We start from the raw sequence: 27,062 nt of genomic DNA on the forward strand, positions 1-27,062 counted from the left end.
TTTGGAAAGATATAAAAGGAAAACCTTCTCTACTCATATCACATACAGAGGGTCCAAGCTCTACTGCCTCAGAATTTTCAACCATAATTAACATTTTGTATGTGATTGGTTCATACTTGTCACACAATAACCATTTTTTAACAAATGTTTCACTTACAGATGAAGCAAATTTTTCACGAGATGCTATTATAAATTTTCACAATACCATTTATGAACCGACAAAAATCCCCACGTTACTAAAGAAAGTAAATTTCTGCAACAATTTCCGCAGAAAGTTTGGATAGAACTTATTGGTGAGTATGCATGTGATCCATTTTTTCACCAACAAAATTAATAGAGTGAATACTACACAGACTTGTTGTGAGATCATTTACCTCTTTTGTTAGAAGTACCCATACTTGTATGAGTTAACGTGTGGTTTATGTACAATGGGGCTACAGCTCATTTTACTGTGCTTGCTCGTCAGCATATTGACATCAATACCCTAATCACTGGTTGAATGTGCAAAACATAAGAATTGACCAGCTCGCAGTTGTGATATGATTCCTATAGAATTCTATTCATGGTGAATGACTTGAGGAATCGAATAATTGACAATTGCAATGTCCTGAGAAATAATCCAGGTATTTTTTATCGTGTCAGATAATCAACGACAAATCAATTGCAGTCATGTATTTTATTAATTGGATAGTGAGTTAAAGTGAAGTGACACTTTTTTTTAAATAAAGCTAAATTTGAAGACCAATTTGATTTAAAGATCAAAAAATTATATTTTTATTAGCACGATCTGAAGAAATAAGAAACTATCAAAACAAGACAGTAGTGGGTGAACATTTTTTCCTCAATATTATTGGCGGTGGTGCATAAAGACTCTATTTTACTTAATCATCCTAATTTGGTTAGGGCTGAATGAGCTCCTTATTACTTCAAATAAGTTTACCAAATTTCAATCAAATCTGTTCAAGGATATTTTTTAAATACCAGTTTTTGAAAACTTCAACTGCCTGCTTCTCAAAAACTAAGCAACTTTCTAATGTTCATAGGTACCATTTTAAAATACCTAATGAATCACCCTCTGAAGTTTCAAATTTTTATTAGTTAACATTAAAATGGGCATTTTCTCAATGAGATGGGTCAAGAATAGATTCCCTGATAGCTGTAAACAAAGTTGCTTTTCCCAATATGAAGTTGGTCTGGCCACCCTATAATAGTCCAATAAATGTTTGTCTAATGTTCCGCATCACCTTTTTAGGAAAATCGTCACATTCAATTATTGATTGAAATCAAAGAAAGTTCAAGCATACATTAAATACGATATGAATAAGTTTCATGGCAAAAATTTTATATCGTGGACTTACTAATTTTTTATTGAAATTTTGTTTTTGGCACTAACACAAAATCAATTGACAATTTTAGAATATTTGGAAAAATGTCGACTGCAAAATAATGACATCAACATTCTTTAGGATTGGAGACATTGAAACATTATACAAATTACACAAAGGTTGTATTTAGTTAGAACTAGTTTCACAAAAGGAAAAACACTGTAAGAAATAACTATGACAAAATAAATTGAAATTCTCATTCCAATACAAACCTTTCAAATCTTTTGTTGATTCTTTCAACGAAAAAAAGGAAAACATTTCAGTTGGAGAAAGTCAACCTTAATAAATGTCCTATAACACATTAATTGATGTTGCTGATAAAAGATTATTAGAGTCCATGTTTAAGGAATGATTTAACTGAATTGCTTCATAATTTATAAGGTAAACCTTTCATTTTATAACTTTTCCCTACAGCCAATCCTTTTTATTTCAAAACTACAGGTTAGGTCCAAAGTGAGTGGGTCTATTTTACCCTCCACCGCAACCAACATAAAACTACAGGTAGTCATTATCTAATATAAAAAAATAATTTGAAACAAAGTACCAATAATATTGCCAAAAGTTTTTTGTTATAAGAATGTGTGTGTTAAATTAACGATCGTTCCTAGTTTAAAGGATGAACTTACTGAGTGTTGTGATAGTTGAATGATATCACATTTTCCCCCATATCCATTTTCTCTACACATTCCCTCATATTCTCCTTGTTCCATAATACTAGTACACAAATAATGAAGTGGGATATCAAAATTAAAAATCTAGCAGGAATCAAACCTGAACTATTGTACATGATCTGAAAATAACAGAAATATTTTTATATTCAAGTGCAATTACTATTATAAATACCTCTTATGATCCCTTAGTTTTGTGATCTATCTCGTTTTCATTCGCATACTAATGTTCTATTATCATTTATCATATTCATTTATGGAAATCAGTTTTACCTACGTAAATAAAATAAAGCTCATTTAAACATTACCGCGCAAAGAACTTTTTAACAACACCAAATTCAATGCTTGTTGAGACCGAGATCCAAACATACATAACATAGACAAGATAATGTGGACTCGGACTGAGCCAAACGTATATTCCAGTTTACAGGGATTACACAACGTCTTGGCCAATGCGTCACAGCATCATGTGACATATTTATCAAATCCCAAAAAGTTCACATGGAAATATATGCAGCATGTAAAACATCCTGAGGTTGTACCTGACGTTTACTGTGTATGAGTGACGCAAATGCCAGGACATGAATTTTTTTCATCTTATTTCATTTGTTGCAGTTAATGTTCTCTCTTCAATAGCCAGTCCACATTTCTCTTCTTTTATTTTCAGGTCACTGATAAAAGACACATAACCACGGACAATGACAGAACTCAGAAACAGAGTACAGAGTACAAGATTAATTGACTGCAGGCCAAAAAAGCGGAAAGCGTTAACTGGCGTTAACTAGTAAAGACTAATAACATTAGTCTTTACTACTAATGAAAAAATCCGTGTAAGTTTATGAAAAATTAAATTAATTTTGGCAAAAAAATTATACTACGCCGCCCATGACATACAAAGACACTGCCGACGTTCGGTAACTATCTAGTTTCTAAACGGTTTCATTTAGCTTGCCCTGTTTGTTTGGGTCAACTCCCTTTTTGTTGACAGATTGATTGATTTGGTACACACATTTACTTTCGATGACAATACGAATTAATAAATTCTGTATCATTGAAGATGAAGATGACCGTAGCTACAAAATGACGAATTACATATTTTTTCACAACTACCTCGATATGGGTATCAAATGACATACCTTGAATAGTAAATAGTATTACACTTCAATAATGATGCAAATTCGAGATGTTGCAGCTACAAAATGGCGGATTACATATTATTTCACAACTATCTCAATATTTTGCGGTTCAATATTGACGTATCGTAATATCGTAAGAATTGGTAAACGTTTGATACATTTGTAAATTGTTTGGCCTCAGTTTCGTCGAACTCAGATGTATTAAACAGATGTACCGTCAGCTCAGATCAACATTTGAAAAGACGGCGTATATCTTTTCCAACCTAAAGCCATACAGTTTCCAGCAAAGTTCAATTATGAGACGACTGAATGAAGGATGTCACCCGTAATTTCGTCATGGGCTTCCACTGTTCACAAAATGTAAGGCAACACTGTAGACCACGCCACGCAGTTGTGTATTGTATTAAGGCTCGGAATTGTTTGAAACGGAGAAGCGTATGTAGCTCTAATTCCATGCACGATCATAATACATCAAGCAAATAGCCAATAACTTTTGGCGGGAATGTCTTTTTCTGGGTGCTAACTGCCAACAAAACACAACTAGAGTGAAGAGTATGGTTATGCAAATTCAAGGCGTATTCGTGTTCGCAGTTCGAAAATTATAGGATCGTCGAAAATAGTTACCTAGCTGGCGCAAAACTTTTCAAGTCTCAACTGTACGACTACATTTGACAGTTCGAAAACCGTTCAAAGAATCGAACCCTCATGCGGCTTCAGATTAGTAAAAAGAAAGCTACCCAGATCTTTACAAAATTTTAAAATAGAAAGCAGATTCAAAATCAGATATGACAAAAGATTTATCACCTTCACAGGTGAGGCCGTGTGGAACTATTCCATCGGTTATATCTATAGTTTGCAGAATTTGTTATGATTGTGATAAAGAAGAGGAATTAATAACACCATGCAATTGCAAAGTCATTTGGGATACTTTGGTGAAAAATTTAAATGATATCTATTAATAATTTACAGGGAACAGTAGCATTCGTTCATCGATCGTGTTTAGAAACTTGGTTGGGTGAATCCAATTCCACAACATGTGAACTATGCCATACTATATTTAAAACTGAGAGAACTCCAAGGTTTACATCAAGTAGATCCATTTGGTACTGGTGTCGACACCCACCAACTGGAGCAGCACAAGGAGTTAGAAATGACATTCTTGCATGTGGAATCATTACACCTCTTGCCATAGTTATAACCTATGTGTGCCTATTCTCCTCGGAATATTACAATCAACAAAAATTTTCCAACGTCCCAGCAGCTCGATGGACATCAGTTTCACTTCTTGTTATGATAGGGATAATGCTCATTGGGTACTATATGTGGGTATATTCTGTCATTAGAATGCATGCTAGAATGTGGTATAATTGGTGGCAAAGAACATGTGATGTGAGATATATTCCTCACAGTAGAACTCGCATGGATACATTACAAAATTTAAATAATCATAATCAGCCTGATTTTTCTTCCATTATCAACTTGGCAGAGGGAAGTGATTACACTGTATCTTCTACTGCAGTAAATGTTAATCTTGATGTACATTCAGTTGAAAACGAGGTTGAAGCAGTGCAACAAAACAATTCAACAGTTACTACTGAAAATTATACTATCTTATTATTATCTGGGGATAATGCTATGAACAGACCCAAAAGCGAAGTGAAACTTCACAAGATACAGGAAACCATAGTTTAATCTTTTCCTAGAAAAAGATGTTGAGGAAATTGAAATACAAAATGTCAATGTGATTACCTGAGTCGGCCACTCACAGAAAATAAAGTTATATGAATATAGAAATTTTCTCATGTTATTTTTCATTCCAATTTAAAGGTGTTTGTGAATCATAGGTTTGACTTGTTTCTACTTAATAAGGTGATTTTTTAAGAAAAGTAAATGAAATTCTTATATACCTACTTATGGGGCAGGTATCAGATTGATGAATGCCAATTGTCCAGAATGGTTGTAGTTGTAGAGTTGGCAATAAGAAATTAATATCTTTAGGCCATTATGAAAAGAGATACTTATATTTTTCAACAACAAGCATAACATAATGGCTACCAAAAATGGAAATTTTCATGAGAATTAATGCAGACAGTTTTAAATAATGTACATAATTTTTACAAAGCTTCAAATGCTATATACTTACTTGTCCATAATAGCCAATTCAAAAAATAAAGAGAATTGAGCTCCAAAATATCAAATAATTTTTTTTTTATTTTCATATTTATTCGGAAATAGTGATGGCAGGTGATCCAGCTCCCAATGTAGTTTCATTTTAAGCTTTTTTTCATTATTTATTCCTAAGCAAAAAACTTTCTGAACCTTTGGTAATTTGAAAAGAAAAAGAAAACATATTTAAAAAGTTAGAAAATATTGTGGTAAATTTTAGGGGTGGAAATTGATTTTTATGACTTCCACTGAAACTGGACTTATTGAAAAAAAATTATAGGGAATATGAAGATCTACAACTTTTCACATAACCTTATGTTTTCCGAGAGAAATTGGAAAAACCGGTTTTTTATTTGTTTTTTATCTGTTACAAAACTCGTTTGTTAACCATTTTCTTTATTCTGTTTTGCTTGTTCTGACGAACAAGCAAAATGGTTACTGATATTCTCACCCCTCCAAATCTCACATACCTAAATATTATTAATGAATACTAGATTTTCCAGTAACCAGAAATGTAATTTTCCATAAAATTTCACGAGAAATAAATAATTTTTGGCGATTGAAAATATTTTTTCTCGAAAATTTTTATTTGTATGAAAAAGTTTTCATTACATGCAACTTAAAGAGATTTAGCTTCAGTGGAAATTGTGAAAAACTACTTCATTAAGTTCCTATTCGACCACAACCTACTAGCCCGGATTTTGTTTTCTTCAATAGCATTTTTCATTGTTTGGGCGTATGTTTCAACTTCGCTATTTGTTATAATACTGGGTATTTTTGCTGAATTCCGTTACTCTCAAAAAAATTCTTTAATTTCTGAGCTTTGAAAGTTGGACCATTATCACTAATTCGTATCCCTGATGGTCAAGAATTGGATGGGACGATTCTATAGGCCATGAAGTGCCTGACAAATGTTTAGCTCGTAAAATGATCTGAAAAAATTGAAAACCTGTATAGCCGTCCCGGGATGTAACTCGGCAATATTAAATTAGCAGAAACTATTGAAATTCATATATGCTGTGATGGAGGTAAACAACAAAGTTTTGCGAAGTGGTGACGGATAGAAAAACTCACGTCTTCTCGATTTTTGGGCGAGGCGCGCCAACAAAACAGATCTCGATTTGGAGGATTGAATTGCAGGCATTTAGAAATCCGTTTAAGGTAGAGAAGTGTAGAGAAGAATGAACTTAACTTTAGAATTAACAAATATTTGGTCAGATTCTACGACAATTCTGTATTAGATCAATTTTTTTTTCGATCGCTTTGGTCGGTTTGAATCTCGCAGGGTAAGTGAAATACTGGAACCTAACGTCAAAGATTGGCATTGGATACCGTCAAAAATGATTGTCGCCTATATTGTCACCCGAATTCACAACAGAAATAGAAAATATACAATATTTTCAAGATTGGTTTTTGTTTCGTTTCCAAACAATATAACAGTCCTTTTAGCTACACTCAATGAAAAATATACAACATAATTCTAACATTCACAGTTGAGTCTAAAATATCAATATAAAACGTAGTAATAACACTCAATTGATTCGAAAATTCTGTGGTAAAATAAACTTCGGTTTGATGCCGGTAGGGGGGGTGTTAAAAAATAAATTACTTTTGCGGAACAAAATTTTTTACCAAAAAGACACCAAGACTGAAAATGAGAAAAAAGTCAGAATCATGATTACAGTAATTGCAGAACATGAACTGTCACTACCAAATAACAGTGAATATGGATTAAAGGCAAGTTACTGAATTCACACCGAATGCATACCTACCTACCTTCTCATTCACCTACGTGGATTCTTTCATTTGGTCGAGTCGAAATACATTTCGGTACTATTGCTTTGAGAATTCATCAGATGCAATGGCAGGCCTTTGAGTCTATTATGGCCTCAGAAGTGAAAAAAGTACTATTAGTAGAAAATAAACTGGGTTTTATTCTTGTGCATCTCCATTATTTATACACAACCCTTCATTAATAATGGTTTTTTATATTTTTTTGGGAACTGTTCATTGTGATCACGGCAAACGGCCAACTAGACACAGAATTCCTATTTTCCCGTATATATATATTCATCAGTAAATGAGTTATTAATCGTCAGTATTAGGAAATGGTTATGGGGAGTGGGTGGCTGTTTTTTTGGAATATTTGTGAGTTTGTTTTACCTATATATAATTAGCAACCCTCAAAATTCTAATTTTAGGGTGGAATCATGCAGTCTAAATTACCATTAGCATTAACCTCAATAACTACTAAAAATTTGAAAAATTGCTTTCGCGCTTATCGTTTCATGTAGCATGAATCAGATTAAATTTGAATTTAGGTACATTAGGAGTTCTTCCTTAATGCTAATTTTTCGTCCTTTTGTGCACTATTGTGTGCTAATTTCAATGTCATCTAGTTAACTAGTGTGTTCTGTAAGTTTCATGTTATGCCATAATAACTATTATGAAATGAGTGGTAAAAGCAAGATTTTATTTTGTGAGTGAAAAAGTTTGCGAAACGAGCGTAGCGAGTTGAGCAATTTCACGAACAAAATTAAAATTAGTTTTTATACAAATATAATAGAATTTTTTTTGTACAACTATCCAGATTTCATAATAAAATAGATAGATTTAATATTTCTATAAAACACATTTTAAATCTTTTGTCAATTAACTATTTTCATGTTATGGCATTTGCTGTGAAGTGGCCATGTCATGTGACGCCTAATTACCTGGTTATCAACAAACAGTATTGTTTACAGCTCACGCGTTTTATTTCAAGTCTCATTTAAAGTTTTTCCTGGTGTTTAATGTCTTGCATAATGAAGAACAATAGTGAGGAATTGTGAGTTCCTGATGATATTGAAGAGGCTGCAAAAAGAGCTTAAACTGTCTTCTAAGCCTGTCTAGAAGAGAAATAAAAAATATGGAACTCGTCAACTTTGTGGAGCAAGTTTTCAATGATAAAGTCGAGTGCGCTCGTTAAAGTTGGTGTTAATGCAAGCAAATAAATATTTCAAGGTAATAGCATTCTTAAAGCGGAGAAATGAAAGTTATAGGCCCACAAAATCAAAAACACTTACGTTTGAACATGTCCAGAGGTTTATGAATGAGGCGCCAGATGAAAAATAGTTGATGATAGAAGTTGCTACAATTGTCGGAATATATGAAGCCTGCTGGCGTAAAGAGCTATGCCATTTATTAATATAAGACATTAAATTCCAAATACAAAAACGAAAATAGGTCTATCTTTTTGCATTGTTGGAAAAAACATTGACAATTTTAATAAACACGTTGCATTACGCCCTTCTGTAATCAATCATCAACGTTTTTTTCTGAAATACTAAAACTATAAATGCAGTGCCACGTTTGGGAAAATGCCCTCTACCATTGCTGAGTTTCTGAACCTCTCGAAACCAAAGGAATATACAGGTCACTATTCTTCTGCCTCTTTGCTAGCAAATATAACCCAATTAAGAAGCACGGAGGATGGAAATCTACAACAGTAGCTGAGGGTTACATCGATCAATATATTTCTTATAAAAAGGCTATTGCTGAAAGAATAATCCCAACAGCTAGCTCCAGCGTTACACCATCGTCCTCTTCACTTTAAGAATTAAACGTTAATGCCTATGAAATTGTCAACTCAGATAGTTGAAATATATTACAAGGCTCTTCAACGTCGCAAGGTATTAAAATCAGCAGTTGTTCTATAATTGTACTTTTCATATATATAATATGTATATAATGTATATAATACATTTTTAGTAACAGAATTTAATTGGAATATCTCTTAGTCAGCTGAATCTCCGTGTGAATGGCCATGTCATGGGAACTATGACCACGTAACTTCTCCCTCCTTAGACCGAAAAAATAATGGAAATATTTTGGCGGCTTGGAACCATATCTTCCTCATTGGTATTTTCTTCTTTTTGGGGTGTTTTGAAGCAATAGCATCCCAATATACGGGTTTTAATCCAATTTTACTTAAAAGCTGTCAATATCAGGACAATTATAGTGATAGTAACTCCTGCAGAAACGCCAAAAATGATAGTGTTATTTTCGGAGTTGTTAAATTTGTGGATTGGTTTCAATCGGTCCACTATATTGTTGAATTTCGTAGAGTTCTTCAAAATTCAGTTTCGATGAATTTTGTGTTTCATATATTATTGACTTTTCGATATTTTTCATTTCAATTTTAGGTAAGATAAGTTTCGTGCTTTGGGATCTCAACTAGGGTGGGCGCTTTTATTTCCAAATATCGATCGGTTTTACATTTGGAAAATATTCTTTCGCTCTATATCGGAATTACCAGGATTTCTTCTTGAGTGATTGTTCGATAATCGACTCTGCCACATTGATTGGAAGAGGCTGACTTTGCCTTCAATTAGGTGGGATGTGCATTGGTCTTCGGAAAAGTAATCTGGACAATTATACGTTTTCTCTAATACTAGGCATGGACTGTCTTCGAACTGGATATTGTGGTTTGCTCGTGCCAAATATGGGTATTTTAGGATAAAAATAGTGTGATTTTGAATGATAGGATGAAGGTGGAAAAATGTAAGAACTTCGTTTCCGACAATAGGAACATGTATTGTGAAAATTATTCTGTCATTTGAAAAAGTTACTTGTGCACCGAAAAATTGATAATAAGTAAACCTACTTTCAAATTTCGGGATTTTTGAATCAGAGTAAATGTTGCTTAAATATTTTATTATTTCTTTCAGTTCAGAACTACGTTTTATTGAATTATGTAAGGTATTTAACTTCGCAAATGTAATATCATCTTTTAAATCATCGATAAAAGTAATGCTATTTTGGCAGTCAAGGGTTATTTGTGAAACTATTCCCTGAAAACTAATGTAGTTCGTCAGGTCGCCAATGGTTTTTTTAACTGCAATTTGAAATGTTTTTGGACTGTTCTCCAATTTTTCTTGATTTGAATTCAAAATTTGGATAGTTTTATTATAGTGATTGATTGATTTTTTGGACAGAGAGATTTGCATGTTTACCTTACTAATCATATTTTCTTGGTTACGTTCTAATATAGCGATACTTTGGTCGTATCGTTTACCATCATCAGCATCAAGAGTACAGAATAACCAATTTTCGATTTTTCCAATAACATTTATCATTCCTCTTTTAGTACAGATATGGGGTTGGAGGTTTTCTAATTTCTTTTTTGTCATTTCAATAAGATACTCGGTTCTGACTAGCAGGCTGTATGCTAATCCATGATAGGAAATTGGGTTATTAATTGTTCCCTTATCAAAATTATTTTTGATGATTTGGAAGTAGTCGTCTAGTTTGTTTAATTGTTTTATTATAGAGCTTAGTTCTATGTAATATAAAAATGTATGTTTCCTGAATATAATTTTTGCATTTCCCAGCTGTATGGGAAGGATGGGTTGGTTATAGGAATTATTTAAATATCGTCACTCTGGACGTGAAGTAGAAGGTATAGCGGTATCAATACGTGTATCTTCATGTTTTTTTACTACCTGTAACAAAAGATTTTTTGGAATTTTTGGTTTTCTGGCTATTGTTTTGTGGTAGGTGCTTTTATTTGTTTTAAGTTTGATAGCGGTCTCTTCAATAATTTCAGGTTTCTTAAGTTTCAGTCGATCTTTATTACGTGCCTTTCTTCTAATATACGCAACTTGTTGATTTGCAAACTTTGGGGTTCATTTCGTTGGGTATTTCTGTTTTCAATGACTTTTTCTTTAGTAATTTAGTTGGAATTTTAAATAGATTGATATAGTTTTTTGACATTTTCTTTGTGTTTTTGAATGTAATCGGAAACAATTATACGGTCATTTAAATCAAATGGGTCTGTGTTATTATTGTGACCTTTAATTACTTTGAAAGGTGTAAATTTGGTAACACTATGTATTGAATTATTATAGCCAAGGTCAGCTCTCTTCATCAGCTGTTCAGGTGTGATACACCTGAACACAATGGTTTGTTTTTTTATGATGAAATAAATTCACTGGTAAGCTAATTTTACTGACTGTGGATTTTTTTGCGGAATGGGCATTGAATATTGAAGGTTTTTTAATCCTGGAAGTGGACGCGTAGAGCCTGTCTGGCCCACGTAAATCTTAATAGTATTTGTGCTTCCGCTAGAGGGTACCTCGAAGTATGTGTCCATTAGTACCTTCAAGTTGATTATAACATTCTGATGCTGACTAGTAGGTGAATCGCCCTATCAGTCTACTCTCGTCGGCGGCTAAGCTGGCTAAAGAGTCGTTCTCTAAAGGCTCAACGAATAAGTTGAGGACCGAAATGTTCTGCCTGATGAACAATTTGGCTTCAAGAGAGAACATTCCACTGATTTACAGGCTCTAAGGCTGGTCGAAAACACCATCCACGAACTGAATATCAACAAAAAAGTGCACATTGTTTTGCTAGATATCTCGAAGGCCTTCGACCGTGTATGGCACGAAGGTCTTCTGCACAAACTAATCGAGTTCGACCTGCCTCGGGGCCTGATCCGGTGGATTAGGTCCTTCCTGGAATGCAGAACATTTCAGGTTAGAGAAGAGGGCTCTCTGTATGACAACAGAGAGATCCTCGCTAGAGTGCCACACGGGGCAATACTCTATATCCGACTCTGTTCTCACTTTTCACCAGTGATCTTCCGAGGCCTGAGCGTGTGAAGATATCCCTATACGCCGATGACACGGCTCTCCTCTCGTCTTCCATGGGTCGGGAGCTTGGCGTCGTCTACATGCAACGTGCATTGGACGACCTCGAGCGCTGGTACCTCGATTGGAAGATCCGATTTTACCCGAACAAGACTCAGGCGATAACCATGGGAAGATTCCTATCTTTTCCAGCCAGAAAAGTGAGAATCTGTGGAAGGGAGATTGACTGGCAAGCGCGGATAAAGTACCTCGGCCTTCTAGTTGACCGTAAGCTCACTTGGAACCCGCACATTATGTGCGTTAAATCAAAGATCGAGGATCGGATAGCACGTCTGTATACTCTGATCAACATAAAATCTATAATGAGTCTCAAAAACAAAATTACCATCTATAATACGATGTTCAAGCCTGTCATCATGTATGCTTCAGGCATCTGGGGACAAGCGGCTACGTATAATATCTCTGTATGTTCTGTAGCTGACGCTGATGTATGTATATCTGAGAGTGAAATTGAGCCTAAAGTAGATGTAGTAAGTAATGCAAGAATCACCTGTTTATCCGAGTGCTGGAAGCCGCAGTCATTTATATTTCAAAAAATGGTACAAAGTGTTTTCCAAAAAATGTTCGAAACCGGCAGAATAATTATAATTGTCAGATTACCTGGAGTTATAGGTCCTGCTTCATCACCGATAGACTGTTGACAACTTTTTTCTGATAATCCTGAACTGAATGAAATTGTGCGAAATTCAAATACATATTATAATGGAGATACTTCAAGACCGATATTAGAAAAAACCGATGTAAGACCGAGGAGTCTACTGTAAATTAGTGCTCTGCTTGGATTACTCTACCTTCCTGGTATATATCTTGCTGGTAGAACATCAATTTTTGAATTTTGGTCTACTGACGGCATATACATCCAGATTTTTTCCGCCACAATAGCACTGAAAAGATTTCGTTTTTTAATGAGGTGTTTGCGAAAAACTGATATTTGAACGAGAGAAATTCGGAAAACGAAGAATAATATAGCACCAGTCTGATACTCATTTCAAAATATAAACGGAAAATATCAAAAGTAGGTACCTACTAGTGGGCAGATATGCTGCCCTTGATGAGACGTCGATTTAGGATGTATATCCCGAATAAACCGGCAAGATATGGATTAAAAGTTTTATTTTCAGTCGATTCGCGCACATTTTATACAAACAATATGGAGGTCTACTGCGGCATACAACCAAAAGTTCAGTCGTAGTAAAGCTACCACTGATATAGTGAATAGAATGTGTTTACCCCTTTCAGAGTCTAGAATATTTTTAAAAATATGTTCAAAATATGTTTCTCCGTTAACCAGCTGTCGCACCCCTACGAACGACAACCCCCAGAACTCGAAACTTGTGCGAGCTAAGGACTAACGAGGTCTTACCTTTTAACGCGTGGTTCCTAACACGTAGTATTACAATGTACAATTGGTTCACGTCTGTTTCAACTTTTGATGATTTACTGAAAAATCATAATTTAACAATAATCGGGACACTACGTAAGCAAACATCATTTGATTTTTCATCAAAAGACCTTGAAAACCAGTATCTTCGGGTTCACAGAAGATGAAATCATTGTTTTCTACATTCTAAAGCGGAATAAAAATGTTATTTTGTTGTCCACTCTACACCTTGACTACCCTATCGATTCAAACTCTGGCGAAGACACCACACCAGAGAATAAATACATTTTACAACTCCAAAAAATGTGGAGTTGATACTGTGAACCAACTGAGTTGTAAGCATAACGTTGCTTGGAAAATAGGAAGATAGCCAATGGTGGCTACGGACTTGTCAACAGTATTGGAATAAATGCTTTCGCGATTCATTAATGTAATGCCATGATACATGGAAAAGAAGTAGATATTAAGTTTGACAGACGAATATTTTTGAACAATCTTGCCAATTACTGGAACTGAAATGGTGATGCCAGTGTCACTAGTTGAAAATAAACGAGGCAGAGGCGCATTCTGCAGAGATCGCAAAACATGATACAAGTGCCGTATTTGCCAAAAATTAATTTGCTTAGAAACATATCTACAGGGTTTTCAATATCGCGTTTCAATTTTCTTTTAAAGAATCGATATTTTTGTTTGCTGTTTTTCATTAGGTATCCTTTGTAAGTTCAGTAACACTATAATAATAATAATAATAATAATAATAATGAGTTTATTCACCATAATGATCACAACAAAAATATTATAAAATAGGAGTGAACAAACAAAAGCATCACAAAAGAAACATTGTCGAAAAAAATGTTTCTTGTGCGTGATATCGCCTAGTATAACATGAATAAATGAATGAATGAATGAATAAATATACAATACATAGTTAAATACACTAATATCGTACAAACATGAATAAATACACAATACATAAATAAATACACAATATATAAATAAATCCACAATATATAGATAAATAAACGAATAAAATGAATGAATAACTTGACAATATATACATAAACACATACATATATATATACACATACGCATATATACACATATACACATACATACGCATATACATACATCCACATACACATATATACACACACACATATGACAATGAACAATATAATATAATATATAATTAACCGGGAGTCGATTATGATGATTTTGATACAAAAAGTAGGAGGCATGATTTAGGTAAACTCAGACCGACTGTGAGCATTATTTGTCTAACAATTCGCTTATCACATTTCTCGGGTTGCTATTAATGAAGCATTTCAGTCGTTTTTTGAACATATTAGTGCTCTTCAGAGATTTAATCTTTTCCGGAATGAGATTATAGCATTTTGGTGCAAGGTAAGAAAACGATCTTTGTGTTGTTGTTTTAGTCATAGAAGGAAGTTTGTAATAGTTTTTAATTCGTGTGTTACAGTTATGAGCAGGGAGTTGGTTAGAGTGTTTTGAAGTATGATATTTAATACTTGTGATGAAGAAGTATAACTGCCTCAGGTCTAAGATCTGTGATTCAGAATAAAGTTTGTCAGAAGGATATCTGAGGTTTTTAGAGTATATCAGCCTCATGAATCTCCTCTGTATCACTTCTAATTGATATATTTTGTTTATATGTTTAATTTTTGGGAAATATCCTTTTTTTGTGAATATGTTGGACACAATGCCTCCCTTCTTGTGAAGAAAAACACACGTCCACTCCAAGGTTAATGCATACTTATTTTGAAAAGAAAATAAAAAAAAACATTCGAAAAAAGTTTTTGTGAAGAGTTTTAATCTTCCTCTTTGAAGATGATCACTTGGTGATCGAAACACGTGTCGAGGTGTTAAAAATAACGATTTGGTGTTGCGAAACAACTCCAGTAATATTCATTACTACACCAAAGGTTCGAAACAGTGCATCATAAGTGTCATTTACTATTTGAAATTGTTTTGAATTTTTTTTGCAAATCCAAATTCTACTTGGAAAACTTAACCAACACTATTAAAAAACATTGCTTATTTACAATCACATTTGTTTTGTAATTACGGGTTGTATGTAAAATTGAGTCGGGTAATGTTTCATGTATCTGTATCTGTAGAGTAGGGAAGGTGAGTGTAGGCCCACAGCACTTAGGCCACATGTGACCCATTGTACATCCTCTCGAGGAGTTGTCCTTCTAGGTCATCGTCCATCCTGGCCTTTCCAGGAAGGTGGACAGGTCACTGGAGACATCTCCTTTATATCGGCAGGTTTAGGCCAAGACTCGCCGAACAAACACTCTCTTATTGACGATAACTCCGGACACTCACATAAGACATGCCTGACAGTTTCATCTTCCTGTTCACACATCCTGCATAGAGGTGTGTCCACTTGCCCCATAATATGGAGGTTTTCCCTTAGTTGACAGTGGCCAGTCAGAAATCCTACTGTTAAGCGTAGGTTTTTCCTGGTCATCGCCAGATATTTCTTCGGCGCCACTTCCCAAGGTCGCCCAAAGTGATCCTGGTAAGACTGCATCCTTTGATTCCATCCCATCTATTTAGGGATTGAGCGACGTTTGGCTAGTTTCGCACTTGTCGAAGTCATCAGGCCGTAGGTATCACGGGGTCCTAAAATTCTTAGTCCAGCCGCTTCCTTGGCTAAATAATAATAGCTTTATCGTCCAACAGTTACCCATTTACAGGACGATATAAAATTTCATTCACAATACTTAACCATAAACGAAAAATAAAATAAACAAAAAAGAAAAACTAATTCTAATTACCTACTTCAAGTACATGTTAGCCATTCTAATAATGTTGTGAAGGTTAGTGAATAATAAATCACCATGGGCACAAATGCTATTGAAATTTGTGTACATAACATATATTGTGGAATTGAGCATAATGTTAGTTCTTGCTCTGAGAGGTCTGAAAATGGATTGAGATCGTGAAGTTAATTTGTTCAAGAATTTTAGGACAGTCAACTCTCTCATTCACTAACTTGAATAAAAATATGAGCGACGCACATTTTCTGCGATTCTCTAATAAATTAAAAAGTTCCAAACGTTCATATATGACATCATTACTGATACCTCTCTCAGGGTAAGAACCATCTATTCTGAAAATTGGAAATTTACAAAACTTTCTTTGAACTCTTTCAATGGCTATGTTATGAATCTCATAGTATGGACTCCAGACGATACTTGCATATTCTATCTTTGAACGTACGTAGGTGAAATACAACAGCTTCATGGCTTTAATATTATGAAAGTTTCTGCAATTTCTAACAATGAAACCATAAGCTCTGAGAGATTCTGAAACTTTTTGTGAAATATGTCTACCAAATATTAATTTATGATCGAATATTACCCCTTGGTATTTGATCTCATTACATCTCAGCAGATCTGAATCCTGTATTACATACGGGAATGTATAAACCTCTTTTTTTTCGACTATAACTCACTACTTTACATTTCTCCACATTGAGTTTCAATTTATTATTGCTACACCAAGCAACAAGAAATTCTAATTGAGATTGAAGATTTACACAATCACCTACTTCCTTAATTATAGAAAATAATTTCAAGTCTTCCGCGAAGCATAACGGCTCACAAGCTAAACTTTCACATGAGTCATTAATAAACAATAAAAACAAAAGAGAACCTAGGTTAGAGCCCTGAGGCACACCAGAAGAAGCTATATATGTTCTAGATTTATAACCGTTATAGGAGACCGTCAGATAGGATTGCATCAGCTGACAGGCAGTATTCGAAAAACCAAAACTCATCAGTTTACTGAGCAAGATACCATGATCAATTTTATCAAATGCTTTAGAGAAATCCGTGTATATAACATCAACTTGGTCATTGTTATCTGATGCCTCGGAAATAAATTGAGTAATAATGACTAGATTTGTAACAGTAAAACGCTTAGTAACAAATTTTCATGTTGATGTTGAGATAGTTGCCGTTGAACAGAATCATATAGGTATGCGATTATATAAAATAATCTCAAAAATTTTAGAAAACATACTTGAAATAGATATGGGTCTGTAATTCTCTATATATGATTTTTCACCACTTTTGTATACAGGACATACTTTAGCTAAGTTCCAAATATCTGGGAATGTTCCAGATATCAGACATAATTAAAAATTCTCGTTAAAGGTTTTGTCAATGCTCCTGCACAATCCTTCAACAAAAATGATGGGATCATATCTGCCCGCCAGTCGCGATGGAATAATCAATTTCTACGGTAAATCAGGGGGCAAAATAGGCTGAAAATTCAGATTCGTGATCAAGATCCCCCAAATTCCTACAGGTACACCTTTTTCATGAAAAAATATCTTTCCTAAAAAAATATCAGCGCTGAAAAATCCAAATTTGTCTCACTTTTCATGAAATCACCCTCGTAACTTCCGTAATTATCAAGGTGAGTGAATCTATTCAACCCTCCACCGCAATCTGCAAGGGTTTATTGTGGCTCATACCTATTCACACTCGATCAAATAAACCCAGCTTCTTAACGAAGCCGATTAGTTTGTATGGTGAGTGGTCTTTCAGGCCAGATGGTAAGAGTACGGCTCTGCCGAACTCTAAAAACCTGATTCGGTACCCAGCGGGGCAGGTACAAAGTATATGCTCTGCTGTTTCATCGTTAATGAGGTAGTCTGATAGTCAAGGTTCAAGATTCCTACCTTGATACCCGCGACAACCTTCCCATATGAGGGTTTTTGCCACGTCAGCTACATGATGCCTTTGATTCACCCGTGCAGGGCTTTTTCGCCTCTAGTTTTGGTTAATCATCACTTGAGCGCTAACGTTTGCTAACCCCGCTCTTAAGGAAATGACTCAGTCGTTTCCTGGCTGCACCACCAAATCTTTTTTTAGGTTCAGTTATTGGATAACGAGTTGGAGAGTTAAGAAGCTCTCGCCCCTGATCTAAATTTACAGGGAGGTCAGTTGGAGTCGTGAGCTCGACATCCATCTTCTCTGTAGACTCAGCGTCAGAAAGAATTTTTAAGTATACTCTGTCCATAAAAGTCCCACGAGTAGCTAGGGAAAGAAGGTCAATCACGGTAGAGCCCCGCATTACCGTGACAAGGCGATGCTACGACGAGAGGGCACCCGGTATCTCGAAGGTTCCGTAGAGACAGCTTATAGGCTCAAGTGTCATTCATCCTCTCGGTACGGATACACAGATCTTAGGATTAAGTTATCGTTGGGATGCCATTCAGTTAGGGAATAACAAGTGATTGTGTCATTCCCGTATCCAGCGGGGCTACGTGGAAGCAGGCATCCGATGGTCGGTTTGCTCAACCCCCACATCCCATGCCAATGCACTCGCTAAAAACTTTTCATGGAAGCACCCCTGTAACTTCCGTAATTATCAAGGTAGAATGATGTAAATCGCACGATTGATGAATATGCTAAAAATACACTTACCGGCTAAATGGCGTTGGTCTAAGTCTAAGTGATATACACTGCCCGCCATTCGCGATGGGAGAATCCATTTTTACAGTAAATCATACTAGTGGGCAAAATAGGCTGAAAATTCCTTCAGATTCGTGGTCAGAACCCCGAAATTACTTTTTTCCTGAAAAAATATCAGCCCTGAAAAATCCAAATTTGCCTCACTTTTCTTTTCCAAAAATGTTTACGTAGAATAGTGGAACTAGCGGAATTGAAGGATATATCAACACTTTTCACCTGAACCAATAATTCTGATGGAGAATAATGATAAAATCTAAGTATTAGTTCATGGAGTTCTCAGTTGAGAAATAAATCAATTCAACCAACAGAAATACCTATCTACTGAAAATGTTTTTTCGGGAAAAAATCATTGTATTTCATAAACTCTCTACCTTGATAATTACGGAAGTTGCGGGGGCACTTCCATAAAAAATGAGACGCACTGTATGTTAATATGTTTTATAAATTGGAAAATAGAAAACATACGAGGGATGTATAACATATAAAAAATTACCAGTTTTTTAGGGGGTGATTTGATACCTTGTAAAATGAATGACTTTTGTAGTACTGAAGTAAAATGGGTTTCAGTCTTGTAAGTTGCAAGTACACGTGAAAATTTCAGAAAAGTGAAAACAACAACTGGAGTGAGGTGTAATTTTTCAAAAAGTCTTGTACTACTTTCATACATCTCGATACTAATTACGACTGGAATATTTCCTAACCAAACGCCAAAAGTGGGACTGGAGAAGAGGAAAAGTAACGTATATGTGCAGAGGTCATAAATTTTTGTATGGTATTTATAAAATTTGTTCTTTGTTTCAACAATTGTCATTTGTATAGATATGTCGTACAAAGTATTTGTTGCACGGGGTGGTGAAGATAAGATCAACCCTCTACCGTGTAGTCAGAGTTGAAGGTCATTTATTCTTGTATGGCATCGATTCCAAAATATCAGGGATTTCAATTGGCGTTATCACTTTGCATAATTGTGATGACCTTCGAAGGTCACTCAAAACTTCATGACGTTTTCGAATTATCATCAACAATAACAAATAATGATAAGAACACAAGATAGCGTATAATTTGAATTGCACATGAATTGATTATTGGACATACATATAGAAGTTATATTGTTCACTTTGTTGCTTATTTAAAAAATATTTTGAAATACACAAACTGTTCCTTTGAAGCGGGGCAATACAAATAAAAAATGGACACCCCAAGGAATAATAAGACCTTCAAGCTGTGTGAAGTAAAGAAATACCTATACAGTGCTCTGGAAACAGTCGACCAAAAAGCTTGGGAAAAAGAATCAGAATCGAAGATGTGGGATCTGGATGATCGCATAGACTCATTATCAGAAAAAATTATTCCAGTTGTCATCAATCCTAATGAAACTGATTCATCCAGTGAAGAATCACTCAACGAATTCCTGTAGACTTTTTTCAGATTAAAATTATTGAAATGTGCTATTCGAAGTAAATTAAATCTATAAAATTCTTTCTGAGTCAACCATAAAATCCAATAAGGAATATGAATCTTTATTTCCAAACCAACAAGAATATATAAAGCGTATCTCTCAGTGCAGCCACACTTTTCTACTTCCTGAAAATGTCAAAGTCGAAGCCGAAACGTCGAACAACGCAAAATTTTCAATGCGGTTCAACTCGAAATCAGATGTTCAAAATTCTAACCGCGGAAATCTATTCTATTTGTATACTTATCTGGTGATGTTTCGAATACTTTATCCATCTTCATTATCATACCGACGATCAATTTGATATTATCAGTGTCAATGATAATAATGATATCAAATTCATTTACATCAAAAGACGAATCATAACTACAAATCATAATATTTTGATTTAAATAGGTTGGATAAAGAAAATGGATAGAGTCTTTAGAAGAATGATACATATTTCTTTTAATATGCAAAATTTTTTAAATTCAAGTTAATGACAAATCTGATTTTTTTTCCAAAAAGCTAATTTATCGAATGCAGTAACTTTTTGCTCTTTCTACATTTGTATTTATATGTAAATTTAATATTCTGATTATTTTATAGATCTGTAGAAGGTAACAATTCTAAATAATAAAAAACTATTTCAAATATGAAATATTTAAATAAAATTAATTTTCACCATATTTAAATTATCTTCTCATCATACAAAATATATCAATGGAAAAGTTATATTAATACCCCCAGTCCGACGCCTATTAATATTATCTTAAACGTAATATCAGAAAAAACATCGAGCGGTTCTTTTGGCGGTATTTTCGCATTCTTTGTCGGTGTTTTCGCGTTCTTTGTCGCATATCCCTATTTCAATGGCTCGTTAGCGGCGTCCTCAAGGGATATAAAGGGTAGATATATCTCAATGATTTTGTGGGTGAATTGCAGTGCTATTTGTTCAAGACGACCATGTTGCTTTCTTTGATGTAGCGACATGTTTGCATTCTTGGAATTATTTTACTCTCAGACAATACCGAACGAACTATAGCTTTCATGTTGTATAGCTTTTTATTCAACACGCTTTCGAAATAAACTGAAGAATATAACGACTAACCCCTCTGCCATGGCCTTTAAACTCCCAACAGAAAATGTAATATTTTCTTTCAATGGAAAAAGCCGAGTCGGTCCTATTGATGAGTTCAAAGAGTCTGTTGACGGTATAATTCAAAGGAATATCTATTCATACCGCCTTTGAAAGAACAATGATTTTTCAATCCCCTTCAACTAAATACTTATTTGTTGGAGAATGTCTTGGTTGAAACTGGACATATTTTCACATTTGTCGTATATTGTTGATTTGTTATTTTGTTTGTTACGAATGTATATTCATGAATGTATATTCATTTATTAAATTCGTTGAGAGTAAATGATTTGAATGCAGTACGCCTATGACACTAATATATGTAAATATACTGATGTAGTTTCTCCCATTTCTGGGCAGACTGTAACAATCTATTCTTTGAACTAACCAGTTATTAGTACATGTATTCCTTCCCGGGTCTAATTGTAATTAAGTTGTGAGATTTATCTTCACATCAAACACATAGTTGAATATGTTTACGACTGATGAAATTTCTATTTTCAGTAATGAAAAAAATATGTTTTGATTTTCAGCTATTTATCGAATAAGTAACAGCACGAAAAAGTATCTGGTTTGAAGAGACTGAACATGGATTCTCGATATATTCACTTCCATCTAAGAAACTGAAAAATCACAAAAAAAGATTTTGTCCCCAAATCGAGTAAGTTTATTGAAGGAATAAAAAACTAACTAAAATGCGTTATCAGAGAATATAGATATGGCAACGTGTATCGTGATTGGTGATGTCATTTTTATAATATTCTGGTTTTGCTTTTCAAATTAAAATTTTCTTGAAGTGTTGCTTGTTGATAACGAATTGATTCGAAAATAATATGATTGCAGTCATTCATCAATGAGAAAGCGATTTCTGTGATACACATTGACACTCCACTGGTTTCAAATGATAACCCAAATAATTATAGCTAGATAGTGCGTGTAGTAAGCACATGTAATCGCTTACTCAATAACCGAATGAACAAATTCAATATTTTTTGGAAGATGTTTTCATGACCAGTCCTGTGTTTGTTTCACGGTTTTTAAGAAGTATTCTACCGGCGGAAATGGAATTTGCAATTGGTGGTGCTGCGGCAATGGGTGCTGGTTTCTTCACGAATCCACTGGAGGTTTTGAAAACTCGAATGCAGTTGCAAGGTGAATTGAAGGCTAAAGGTCAACACGCCGTTCATTATAAAAATGTGATTCACGCAGGATATGTAGTTGCTAAAAATGATGGAATATTAGCCCTTCAAAAAGGTTTGGTGCCGGCACTGTGGGTACAACTATTTTTGAATGGAATGAGACTAGGTAGGTGAGTCAAATTCATTTGATTCTTTAGGGCTATGTCCCTCAAATGAAAACTTATTGAGTAACCTTTCTGGAATGTTTAATTTTTCTGGCATTCTTGGTGTTCTGACATTGCAATAATAGAAAACTGTCATTTACTAACGCTGTTTCAAAAACGTCACTTTCAATTCCTATTTATATGGATTTCAACATAAAAAATAAAATGTATGTACAGCTTGTCAAATCTAGGAAGAGACTTAAGAATTTTCTCTCTCTCTCTCTTGCTCTCATAGTCTTCTAACAAACGCACATCTAGTGGGCGGGACGATAACAGAATTCAGAAAGCTCTTCCTACATTTGACAAGCTGTATATCAATTGTTGCTGATATAGTAATTCTTATACAAAAATTATTTGCCATTTAGTTGTATCATTCAGAAAAATGAGTCATCGAGGTAAATTATTTTTTTTAGTTTCATTCGACTATGCTGAAGATTTTGATAGAGGTATTGTTAGTCATTGTATATTGTTGGTTGTACTCCATTATGTAGATATTTCTGATGAATATTGTAATCTGATACAGGTTTATCTTAGTAATAGGTCCCTCACAGTAGTTCTAGAAGGTTAGGCTTCCAATTGTGCTGATATAATCTGTGAAGTTCCGCAAAAGTTCAATATCGGTCCTCTGCTTTTCACTATACAGGGCTTTTCATGATGAGCGTTAATTAGCCTTTTCTGGCAAACTATTCAACGGATCAACCTGAAAATTCCACAGTATGCATAAGTCAATATGACCTACACGCCTAAAATATTTTAGATGAAGCGGCGTTGTCGCTTCTACTATTAAGTAGCGGCTTCTTTGATTTTTCAAATGGAACACCCCGTATATAATATCATATTATGATTCATTATCACTTTGTCAACAAATTCATATACTATTTCCCCATACCTATCTATTACCGTTTAGAAGATATAAATTAATTTCGATATTTTTTTTTACCAAACATGAACTTTTATAAATGCTGATAATCTTGAACTCTCTTTCACTAAAACGATCAAATTTGAAATAGAGTGGAGTGATACTATGAGGATCTTCACTGCGAGTCATATTTTCATTTGCCTCATACAGGGTCTTCAAAAAATGCAGATACTTTGACCTCATGAAAAAATGAGTGGAACTCAATTTTTTCAAATGGAACACCCTGTATATTTCAACATTTTTGAGCTCTGCATCCAATTTTAGATCAACTTTGTTACTACTGTAATACTATTTCTATTTTGAACCGTTTTCGAGATAAACTGTTTCAAACGGAAATTGTCATGGTTTTCTTGTTCATCACTCATTTTTGTAAAACAGATTTCGTTTGATGTTTCTCAATTAGTCACAGCTAATACAATGAAAAGATAATTATTAAAATACTTCTCAACCATCGAATGAAACTTCTCTTCAAACAATAGTTTTATTACGCTGAAACACGAACTGAAAATAATAAACCCATAAATTAATGAGTTAATTTAATCGTCAGTGTATTTCAGAATATGTTCAAACACATCTCCACCTCTACTTAAACAAACATGTAATCTCTTCAAAAGATTGTTATGTGTAGCGCTTCTGATGAAGTCTGGAGTCAAACTATTGAAAGCAGTTGTAACTCTCGATTTCATATCTTCCATTGTTGTTATTGGAGTAGAGTAAACCATATTTTTAATGAAACCCCACACGAAATAATCTGGATTGCCATCTGGTGTTCTATGAGGCCAACGAAAAGGTCCATTATTACCAATCCATCTGTCTTCGAAGATTTCGGTTAAAGCTTCGCTGACTGAATGAGAATTATGGGGTGGAGCACCATCCATTTGGTACCATACACGTTCTCTTCCTGGTCTATTATTTAAAATCATTTAAATTCCATTCCTCAGTAAATCTTCATATTTTGATGCATTCAAATTATCATCATAAAACTCGATATAAAAAATTGACTCATTATTTATGGCACAAAATACATTGAATTGCCATCTTTCTTGAAAACCCCTTTGGCGGACAACATGGGGATTTTCTGGCGCCCAATAATGACTGTTGTGTCTATTGAAAACTCCATTTTTTGTGAACTTGGCCTCATCTGTCCATATGATATTGTCAAGGAAATGTTCATCCTCTTGAGTCTTGACAAGTTACCATTCAAAGAATTCCACTCTACGAGGTAAATCAGTCTCTTTCAAATGTTGGACACAGTAGAACTCATAGGGATGCCATTTATGATTATTAAGAATTCGACAAATTGTCACGTAGGGTATACCTATCCCCCTTTCAGCCTCGTGCAGAGAAGCATTTGGAAATGCATCCCAAAACTGTTATACCATTGTCATCATCATCCACTTTAGTCTTCTTACGAATGATTTTTGGACGGAAGGTTCCATTCAACCTACAGTTTTTTAGTAGTCGATTTATCACATTATTATTCGGCTTCGGAAGTTGTGGATATCTTTCATGAAATACTCGGCATGTTCTACTTGCAATTCTATTGCACTCACCATAAATTATTAATAAATTCAAGAAATCTTCGTTACTGTAACCTAATCTTGACATTATTCTATTATAATTGGTAGCTATCACAATCATTCAAAACCACCAACGAAAGTCTTACGTTAAATTTATTTTTCCAAAGCACACAATTAAAAAATATTAATGTGTACTGTTGTACGTTAGAGACCAACACCTCAAGGTATACAAATTGTAACTTTTTCAAAGGTAGGTACATACCAATTTCGAATTGACTGATCTGAGACAGTTAAAAAACTGGATCAAAATAAATATTACTAAGTATAAAAAAATTTTGAATATCCAAAATAAGTGATGAATTCAAAAAAACGAGCAAGAAAACCACGTCAGTTTCCGTTTGAAACAGTTTTTCTCGAAAACGGTTCAAAATAGAAATAGTATTATCTGAACAAGTTAATCTGAAATTGGATGTAGAGCTCAAAAATGTTGAAATATACAGGGTGTTCCATTTGAAAAAATTGAGTTCCACTAATTTTTTCATGAGATCAAAGTATCTGCATTTTTTGAAGACCCTGTATGAGGCAAATGAAAATATGACTCGGAGTGAAGATCCTCATAGTATCACTCTACTCTATTTCAAATTTTATCGTTTTAGTGCAAGAGAGTTCAAGATTATCAGCATTTATAAAAGTTCATGTTTGGTAAAAAAAATATCGAAATTAATTTATATCTTCTAAACGGTAATAGATAGGTATAGGGAAATAGTATATGAATTTGTTGACAAAGTGATAATGAATCATAATATGATATTATATACGGGGTGTTCTATTTGAAAAATCAAAGAAGCCGCTACTTTATAGTAGAAGCGACAACGCCGCTTCGTCTGAAATATTTTAGGCGTGTAGGTAATATTGATTTATGCATACTGTGAAATTTTCAGGTTGATCCGTTAAATAGTTTGTCAGAAACGGCTAATTAACGCTCATCATGAAAAGCCCTGTATACACATCATGGTTTCATAAATATCGAAATCACTTCACTTCACTTCACATGATGATTTGTAATTTATCACGAGTATTCTATTTTAAAATTAATTCCACCAAATCTAAAACACTCATTTTTGGAAGTACTTACTCGCGGTCATGTAGTACAAAATGTGCATTCGCATATATGATATTTACTAATACATCTATTATAATATACGACAAAAACCATAACAGAAATGCAAATTTTATATGAACAGTGAGTAATAAAAAAAACACTTTTATCTAATCAGTTTGTATATACTTTAAATATTCTTAATGGAATCGAAGCAAATTTTACAAGGAGCCTACACATGGTGACATATGAAAGGGTATATACAAATTTCACTCATATGGAACTACATTCTCGCACTAGATTACGTTTTTTTGTTTTTTTTTCTCAAACGATTCCAGAAAAAATTAAAACTAATTTGGAAATTTTCGGTTTTTTCCGAATATCTCCGGAACGAATCGACATTTTTTAAATTATGAAATGTCTTAAATAAACTTTGAAATGAGTAATTTTTTCCTAATTGAACTTTGTTTACACGGTTTTCAATTTTCCGATTTTTTTTAATTTTTCTACTGTTGGTTAAGGAATTCCAAAACAAAAAATTTTTCCAAACACCAGAACTGAACTATTTTTGGTTTTAAAAATCATAGTTGATATTTCTTAACGGGGAAACAGAAAAACATTCATTTACAACTCAATTGATTATTGTGTTAAAAATTGTTTGAAGCTAATGT

At 34.1% G+C, this 27,062-nt stretch overlaps 3 protein-coding genes and 1 long non-coding RNA gene across 10 annotated transcripts in view; 2 read left to right on the forward strand and 2 right to left on the reverse strand.

Moving 5' to 3' along the window:
• LOC111508107 (solute carrier family 2, facilitated glucose transporter member 1) overlaps nt 1–2,483 on the reverse strand; it is a 61,619-nt gene extending 59,136 nt beyond the window's left edge. The window contains exons 1-2 of one of the 3 annotated variants that reach the window (XM_023163532.2): nt 2,331–2,483; nt 2,012–2,175 (exon numbers count right to left, since the gene is read on the reverse strand). In XM_023163532.2, the coding sequence (XP_023019300.2) occupies nt 2,012–2,095 (84 nt within the window). In that variant the 5' untranslated portion in view covers nt 2,096–2,175; nt 2,331–2,483. Of the gene's footprint in view, nt 1–2,011; nt 2,176–2,228 lie in introns of all 3 variants that reach the window. The other 2 variants (XM_023163533.2, XM_023163531.2) reach the window with 2 other exon arrangements.
• A 1,056-nt stretch (nt 2,484–3,539) lies between these two features.
• LOC111508110 (E3 ubiquitin-protein ligase MARCHF2) lies at nt 3,540–4,983 on the forward strand. Of its 2 annotated transcripts, none has more exons than XM_023163536.2 (2): nt 3,540–4,103; nt 4,159–4,983. In XM_023163536.2, exons 1-2 carry the CDS (start codon nt 3,975–3,977, stop codon nt 4,879–4,881), a joined length of 852 nt encoding a protein of 283 aa, XP_023019304.1. In that variant the 5' UTR covers nt 3,540–3,974; the 3' UTR covers nt 4,882–4,983. The 2 variants fall into 2 exon arrangements, with proteins under 2 accessions (XP_023019304.1, XP_023019305.1); XM_023163537.2 differs by having other exon boundaries at nt 3,541–4,001.
• Nucleotides 4,984–7,415: 2,432 nt separating this feature from the next.
• Nucleotides 7,416–27,062, forward strand: part of LOC111508111 (solute carrier family 25 member 35) — a 29,041-nt gene continuing 9,394 nt past the window's right edge. The window contains exons 1-3 of one of the 4 annotated variants that reach the window (XM_023163541.2): nt 7,416–7,503; nt 22,045–22,172; nt 22,557–22,816. In XM_023163541.2, the coding sequence (XP_023019309.2) occupies nt 22,573–22,816 (244 nt within the window). In that variant the 5' untranslated portion in view covers nt 7,416–7,503; nt 22,045–22,172; nt 22,557–22,572. Of the gene's footprint in view, nt 7,504–22,044; nt 22,173–22,354; nt 22,817–27,062 lie in introns of those variants that run through there. The other 3 variants (XM_023163538.2, XM_023163540.2, XM_023163539.2) reach the window with 3 other exon arrangements.
• Nucleotides 18,987–26,652, reverse strand: LOC141480480 (uncharacterized). The gene is made up of 2 exons (XR_012464369.1): nt 26,428–26,652; nt 18,987–19,041 (listed from the first exon to the last, which is right to left on the reverse strand). It is a non-coding gene; the product is annotated as an uncharacterized lncRNA (long non-coding RNA).

Source organism: Leptinotarsa decemlineata, unplaced genomic scaffold (genome assembly GCF_025532065.1).
Source record: "Leptinotarsa decemlineata unplaced genomic scaffold, Ldec_3_MD MMD2_P_RNA_scaffold_9, whole genome shotgun sequence".
NCBI lineage: Eukaryota > Metazoa > Arthropoda > Insecta > Coleoptera > Chrysomelidae > Leptinotarsa > Leptinotarsa decemlineata.